General features: G+C 45.6%; 1 protein-coding gene across 7 annotated transcripts; it reads left to right on the top strand.

Moving 5' to 3' along the window:
• Positions 1–3,941: 3,941 nt before the first annotated feature.
• On the top strand, positions 3,942–7,060 carry LOC123072638 (uncharacterized). 7 transcript variants are annotated; one of them, XR_006435293.1, is made up of 5 exons: positions 3,942–4,388; positions 4,540–4,618; positions 6,137–6,206; positions 6,404–6,522; positions 6,648–7,060. XR_006435293.1 is itself a non-coding variant. In XM_044496238.1 (5 exons), the coding sequence occupies exons 1-5, from the start codon at positions 4,351–4,353 to the stop codon at positions 6,727–6,729; spliced, it is 444 nt and encodes a 147-aa protein (XP_044352173.1). In that variant the 5' UTR covers positions 3,945–4,350; the 3' UTR covers positions 6,730–7,060. The 7 variants fall into 7 exon arrangements, 2 of the variants coding, with proteins under 2 accessions (XP_044352172.1, XP_044352173.1); XR_006435291.1 differs by having other exon boundaries at positions 3,943–4,447; positions 6,081–6,206; XR_006435292.1 differs by having other exon boundaries at positions 3,943–4,447; positions 6,133–6,206.
• Positions 7,061–7,462: the final 402 nt, after the last annotated feature.

The following is a 7,462-nucleotide window of genomic DNA, read 5'->3' on the forward strand; positions in this document are numbered from 1 at the left end:
ATATTGGAAATATTCGAAGAGAAAATAATTAAAACCAAACGATCCACTTTTCAAAATTTGTGAAAACTCAAATATGAAAATAACGAAATTCCAAACTCTCTCCGTGGGTCCTTTAGTTGCTTAGAATTTCTAGGATCAACCAAAAATGCATGAAAATATGATATGCAATGATGATCTAATATATAACATTCCAAATTGAAAATTTCGGATGTTACAAACCTACCCCCCTTAAGATGAATCTCGCACTCGAGATTTGGGTTGGCTAGAAAATAGGTGTGGGTAGTCCTTCCGTAGGTCTTCCTCTCATTCCCAGGTTGCTTCCTCCTTGGTATGGTGGCTCCACTGAACTTTGCAAAACTTGATAACTTGCTACGTGTGACTCGGCTGGCAAACTCGAGAATCTTCACTAGTTTCTCCTCATAAGTCAAATCACTATCCAACTAAATTGCTTCCAGTGGCACTACATCTCTCATGGGAATATTGGCCATCTCTGTGTGGCACTTCTTTAACTGGGAAACGTGAAACACATCATGAACTCCTGACAATCCTTCTGGCAATTCCAGCTTGTAAGAAACCTCTCCCATACGTTCCAAAACTTTGCATGGTCCCAGAAAACGCGGTGCTAACTTTCCCTTAACTCCAAAACGCTTAACTCCTCGAAGTAGGGACACACGGAGATATACTATGTCTCCGACTTCGTAAACTGTCTCTTTGCGTTTAGAATCCGCATAGCTCTTTTGCCTGGATTGGGCTACCTTGAGTGTATCGTGAATCAGTTTAACCTTCTCCTCACACTCCTTAATCAAATATGGTCCAAACAACTGAAGGTCTCCAACTTCGTCCCACAATAACGGTGTCCTGCACCTTCTTCCGTATAAGGCTTCGAAAGGGGCCATCTTCAAGCTGGCTTGATAGCTGTTGTTGTAAGAGAACTCTGCATACGGCAAATTGTCGTCCCAACTAGATCCATAATCTAGTGCACAATCTCTCAACATGTCCTCCAGAATCTGATTGACTCTCTCGGTATGTCCATCCGTCTGTGGATGAAATGTTGTACTGAACTCTAGCCTAGTACCCAAAGTTTCATGTAACTGATTCCAGAACTTTGAGGTAAACTGGTTCCTCTATCTGATACAATGTTCCTCAGAACTCCATGCAGACATACGATCCTGGTCATGTATATCTTTGCCAACTTCGCACTTGTATAGGTGGTCTTCACGGGGATGAAATGAGCTACTTTCGTCAAGCGATCGACTACAACCCATATCGAGTCATAGCCGGGACGAGTCCTTGGCAATCCCGTGATAAAATCCATGCCTAGCTTGTCCCACTTCCATTCGGGTATCGGTAATGACTGTAACAATCTTACTGGCTTCTGATGCTCTGCCTTTACTCTCTGGCATACATCACATGCGGCTACATACTCCGCAATATCCTTCTTCATTCCGGTCCACCAGAAACTTTCCTTCAAATCCAAATACATCTTGGTGTTTCCTGGGTGAATCAAATACGGTGAATCATGGGCCTCCTGCAGAATCAACTTCCTGATCTCGGGGTCATTAGGCACGTATAATCGATTAGTCAAATTTTACAGTACCAAAATCTTGTTCAAGTTGGTTAATCAGAAAGATGGCTTCGAGACGAAGATTTAGGCGTTGATTTCATCTAATTTGGATAAACAAGCAAAAAAGTTATACTAGATCAAAGATCAGGGCAGAAATTGCGATCGAAAATAATCGCAGATAAAACCCTGGAAAAAAGAACGAGACGAACAGACTAACGAATGAACGTTCGCTGTCTGAACCTAAACGGTGAACAGCGTTCGTTAAAACGAACGAACGGACGAACATCCGCTAAACAACTAAACCGAAAAGAACCGAACCGATCTATAAAAAAACAGATCTAGGGTTTTTCTAAAAAAAACGAACGATTAACCAGAGAAAAAAACGACGAAACGGCGGCGGCGGCGGTGGCTACCTCCGGTGGGATTCCGGCAGGGCGAGGCGGCGTCGACGGGGCTGCGGTGGTGAGGGCGATGTTGGCGCGGGCGACGGGCGACGGCGGCGCGGGAGGCGGCGGCTCGCGGCGGCGGCTGCGGCGATGAGCGGCGGTGGCTGCGGGTGTGGGACGGCGGTGGTGGGTGGCGGGTTGGCGGCTTATATAGGGGGTCGGGGGGCCTCGGTCTTGGGGAAGGGGGCAGCCGGCGGCGTGGAGTGCCCGGACTCCACCGAGTCCGAGTTGGGAACGGGAGGGAGGCGGCGGCGCTGGGTGGGCCGGCCTGCTCGGCTGGGCTTCGGCCCAGCCGGGCGGGGAAACCTTTTAAAAAAAATTCCACGAAACAAAAAAATCCAAATAAAAGAAAAAAAATCTAAAAATGCCAAAAACAATTTTTCACTGTCTAAATAAAATATTTAGCACAAAGTGAATTTTTTTCTGGCCTAAAAATGCAATTTTGAAAACATGCATATTTTTCTAATTCAAATAAAAGAGCAATAAAAGTCCAAATAAAATAATCATTTGATTTTAACATTTTTCCTCCAATATTTCTTTTATTTTGGAGAAGTCATTTTATCCCCTCTCTTTTATTTTAATATTAGAAATATTTTTGAAGAGGAAAAATAATTAAAACCAAAATGATCCTCTTTTCAATATTTGAGAAAATTCAAATATAACGAAATCCCCAACTCTCTCCGTGGGTCCTTGAGTTGCTTAGAATTTCTAGGATCAACCAAAATGTAATTTAAATATGATATACGTATGATGACCTATGTATAACATTCAAAATTGAAAATTTGGGATGTTACAAACCTACCCCCTTAAGATGAATCTCGCCCTCGAGATTCGGGTTGGCTAGAAAATAGGTGCGGGTGGTCCTTTCGTAGGTCTTCCTCTCGTTCCCAGGTGGCTTCATCCTCGGTATGGTGGCTCCACTGAACTTTGCAGAACTTGATAACCTTGCTGCGTGTGACTCGGCTGGCAAACTCGAGAATCTTCACTGGTTTCTCTTCGTAGGTCAAATCACTATCCAACTGAATTGCTTCCAGTGGCACTGTATCTCTCAGAGGAATATCGGCCATCTCTGTGTGGCACTTCTTCAACTGGGAAACGTGAAACACATCGTGAACTCCTGACAATCCTTCTGGCAATTCCAGCTTGTAAGCAACTTCTCCCATACGTTCCAGAACTTTGTATGGTCCCACAAATGTGGTGTTAACTTTCCCTTAACTCCAAAATGCTTAACTCCTCAAACTGGGGACACACGAAGGTATACTCTGTCTCCAACTTCGTAAACTGTCTCCTTGCGTTTTGAATCCGAATAACTCTTCTGTCGGGACTGGGCTACCTTGAGTCTGTCGCGAATCAGTTTAACCTTCTCTTCAGACTCCTTAATCAAATCTAGTCCAAACAACTGACGGTCACCAACTTGATCCCACAACAACGGTGTCCTGCACCTCCCTCCGTACAAGGCTTCACTACTAGGAAAAACCTTATACACAGAACTTTAGCAGTAGCGCTTGTTAAAAAAACGCGCTACTGCTAATTAGTAGTAGCGCGGCCATAAAAATGCGCTACTAATACAGAATAGTAGTAGCGCGGACACTGAAAACCCGCGCTGCTGCTAAATGATTTTCACCATACCCTCCCGACGGACAGTAGTAGTAGCGCTGGATGTAAAACCTGGGCTACTACTAGATAGATATCTATTATGGGTGTGTTTGGTAGGGTGTATGAAGGGTGCATGAGCCCAAGAGTTCCCTTCTCGACCCACTTTTGGGTGTTTGGTAGAGTGTATGGAGGGTGCATGAGTCCACACTAGCTTAGCACAAATACACTAGAAGCATGCATGAAGAAAGCATGCATGAAGAAGGATGTTGAGTTAAGCATGCATGAAGAAGGAACAACTATGCTGAGACGAGAACGCAACCAAACACACCCTATAGCGCGGGTGGGCACCCCGCGCCACCGCTATCCCACCAACGGTCCCACTCCACTCTCCCACACCACGTACCCACCCCCATCCAGATCTAGATCGAAATCCCCTCTACCGGCGGCCTCCCCTTCCCTCTTCCTCTTCCTCAACCTCATCTCCTCTCTGCTGTCCACCCCGACAAGAATTGAAGAAGTGAAGGCCGCCCTACGCCGTGCAACGGGGATATAGCCACCCGCGCACACGGGAAACTGCCGCTCGGCGTCTCCAGCAATCAAGCAGCCGCTCGGCCGTCAGCGAGCGATTGATGTGCCGGCGGGCGGGCGGCAGCGTTGTTGTTGTTGCTTTTGGATTGCGTCGGTCGCTGACGGGCAGTCTATCTTGTGGGTTGCAGGAGGGGAGGAGGGGGACGAGGACGGTGCATGTGCGGAACATCTCAGATCTGGCCGGGGAGCGGGAGGTGCGGGAGTTCTTGTCCTTCTCCGGTGAAATCGAGCACGTCGACATCAGCCCATGAGCGTCGGCTTCCTTCCTTTCCTTCCCCGTTCCAATTCCTCTGCCACTTGTCCCGTCTGTCTAACCGCATGGCGATTTTGGGCTTACTGCTGCAGTGACGCGGTGGCGACTGGGAGGACGGCCTACGCCACCTTCAAGGACGTCAAGGCCCTGGAGATAACGCTGCTGCTCTCGGTATGTATGGCCTCGCGCAATCATCCAACTTACTTTCATTTGTGCAGTGGAGGTGTTTATGCAATCTGGTTGTGCTTGTGTTTTCAATTGCTATCTATAATGAATGATTTTCTGTGCTGTCAATGTCATTGTTGAACTGTGAATAGCGTAGTAGGTATACACAGCTGTTATGGCTTATGCATTGGACCTAATTTTTTTCTTCGATATCAATGTTGAAGTGTATTTCGCTAGAAGATAATTAGGAAGACACTTTTGTTTGTTATCTCTGATATTTGCACTTGGGGTGGATGTGGAAATTCGGCCTCCGTGCGGCGGCGTCTCTTCCTTCCCTGTCATCGTCGAGGTCCGCCCCTCCGTGCCGCAACGGTAAGCACGCATGCACGCCGCCGCTCCCCTGCCTCTCTCCCCGTCCCTCTCCGGTGGTTCCCTTCGTCGGCGGCGGCGGGGAATCAGCCCAGCGGACTGGAGTACCCGTTTGGTGGCGAGCGCCGATCGATTGATTGATCGATCAAGCCCCTGATGTTGTGCTCGCTCCGCTCTGTCTGCTGTCCCTCATCTAGCGCTTACTAGTTCTGTTCAAGCTCTGTTCGGTGTTATTTTATTACTGTATTGGGAGGGATATAGTGCACTGCCACCCAGTAAATTACGAGGAAACCCATATAAATCATTTTTCCCAGTCATAGTTATTTTTTTACATAGTGCGTTGATCCTAGAGTTGCTGATGCGTAGGCGAAATTCCTGTGGATGGCACAATTATTTACACTAGCCACATCTTGCTGGCTATGGCATCAGTCTCATCTCCTGAAGGATGCATGAGGCTCTCTCATGCTGAAGGACATGATGCATGCCATGTACCGATGTATACTGTTGGAATTAAGTTGTACTTAATCTATATATGATCAAGTAGTATTCCTAATCCTATTTAGTTAGGTTCTTGAGCTGCTATCCGGTAAGAAAAAAGGCAGTGCGCGTTACCAGCCGGCGAATCGATCTAGCTGATTGTGTAGCTAGCTAGCTTCCGAAAGGGTAAGGTATGTAGTACACGTCCAAGATGATATACGAAAGAAGATATGTTTCTGCCATGTATCTCCGGGTCGCCTCTGTATCTTGAGATTGGAAACATAATTTTTTTCCTTAATGGCATAGGTGTGTTATTTTTTTTTTGAACACAGCATAGGTTTGTTATATATTATATGGATGTTGTACCTGTATCTTCAGATCAGAAACAAAACGTTTTCTTTTTCATAATGGCATAGGTGGGTTATTTATATCAACTTTAATGCCAAAGAGATATTGTCAAAATCTAATGGGTATTGTTTTACCGTGTGTTAAATTGATGGCCAGCTGTTTCTAATTATTGTTTGATTTTCTAGGATAATTCTCTAATTTGACCCGTATTTTCTTTTTAGTATATAATAGAATAGGTTTTGCAAAGCAATGTTTACTTTCAGTGTAACTGTAGTGCCATTCTTATCTTTCAATGTACAACGACGGTCTTGCTGCACTTGTGGTAGTCAGTGGGGAGAAAGCTAGGAACCTTGGCCTCCAAGTTCTTGCAAGGATCAGAGGGTATGCTGATGTTGCTCAGGTAAATCTTACATATCTCTTCATTAATCTTTTTGGTGAAACAAATGTCATTTTGGCCCATTGTTCTTGTTAATGAAGGCTGTTACCAACATTATCCTTTCATATGTCTCAAAACTATCAACCTGGCAAATTGAATGATCTTTTTCTTGTTATTATGCATTACAATGAGTTCATTATTAAGATCCCTTACAACTTCAGGCACCTCGGCTATTTATAGGAGGGGACCTAGCCTTCTTTGCGTCTCGCGGCAGTGTCTTCCTTGGATTTGTTCGTGCAACAAGGAGGGGACCCGACCTTCATCATGCCTCTTGTAACAAGTAAGGACCAACGTTCGGCTGTTACTATTGATTCATGTGCATGTGCAAAAAAGAAAGAAAATACAATACTAGATTTGGATATGGACGTGAACCAATAAGTTTTCACTTTCCCGACGTGGGTGCAGGGGTGATCGAGGCGGATTACCATGCCCTGGTGGGTGTCGTGCTCTTCAACCACTTGGAAGCGGACTTCGCCGTGAAGCCTGACGACTGCTGCACATAGATGATCATCCAGGTGATCGTGACGTCGGAGGTCACCGAGGTGGAGGTCCTCGATGCCACCGTCCAGGGGAAGGTCCACCGGCGTCTGAACTCCAAGCTTTGGTAGATACATCTATAGAAGTGGTCTGTTTAGGTTGGTGGTGGAACTCTAGGGAAGGTACCCACCTTTTGATGATGGTTGTGCTCGTCTGATGTTAAATGGGATGTTTGTGATTTCTTCCAGTTGAGATGTTGTTCTGTGACATGAGTTTATTTTGCACTGGACGTGTTTCTGATTTCTATCCATGAATACTATATCTAAATTTTATTTTTTTAATTCCTAATTAGCTAGTAGTAGCGTGGGCGAAAATTGCACGCTACTAGTACTTAGGATAGTAGTAGCGTTTGTTGAGATAGTAGTAGCGTGGGTGGCTAGATAGTAGTAGCGCTGGTTGAGATAGTAGTAGCATGGGGCCATCCGTGCTACTACTAACAGAAGTAGTAGTAGCGCGGGTGCCATCCACGCTACTACTACTAGTTAGCTGTAGCGTGATACTAGTAGCGCGAGTACCCGCGCTACTATTAGACAGTTTACCCGCGCTACTAGTAGTCTTTTTCTTAGTAGTGCTTTGAAAGGGGTCATCTTAAAACTGGCTTGATAACTATTATTATAAGAGAATTCTGCATACGGCAAGTTGTCATCCCAACTAGATCCATAATCTAGCGACAAGCTCTCAAC

This window comes from Triticum aestivum, chromosome 3B (assembly GCF_018294505.1).
Source record: "Triticum aestivum cultivar Chinese Spring chromosome 3B, IWGSC CS RefSeq v2.1, whole genome shotgun sequence".
NCBI classification, from domain to species: Eukaryota; Viridiplantae; Streptophyta; class Magnoliopsida; order Poales; family Poaceae; genus Triticum; species Triticum aestivum.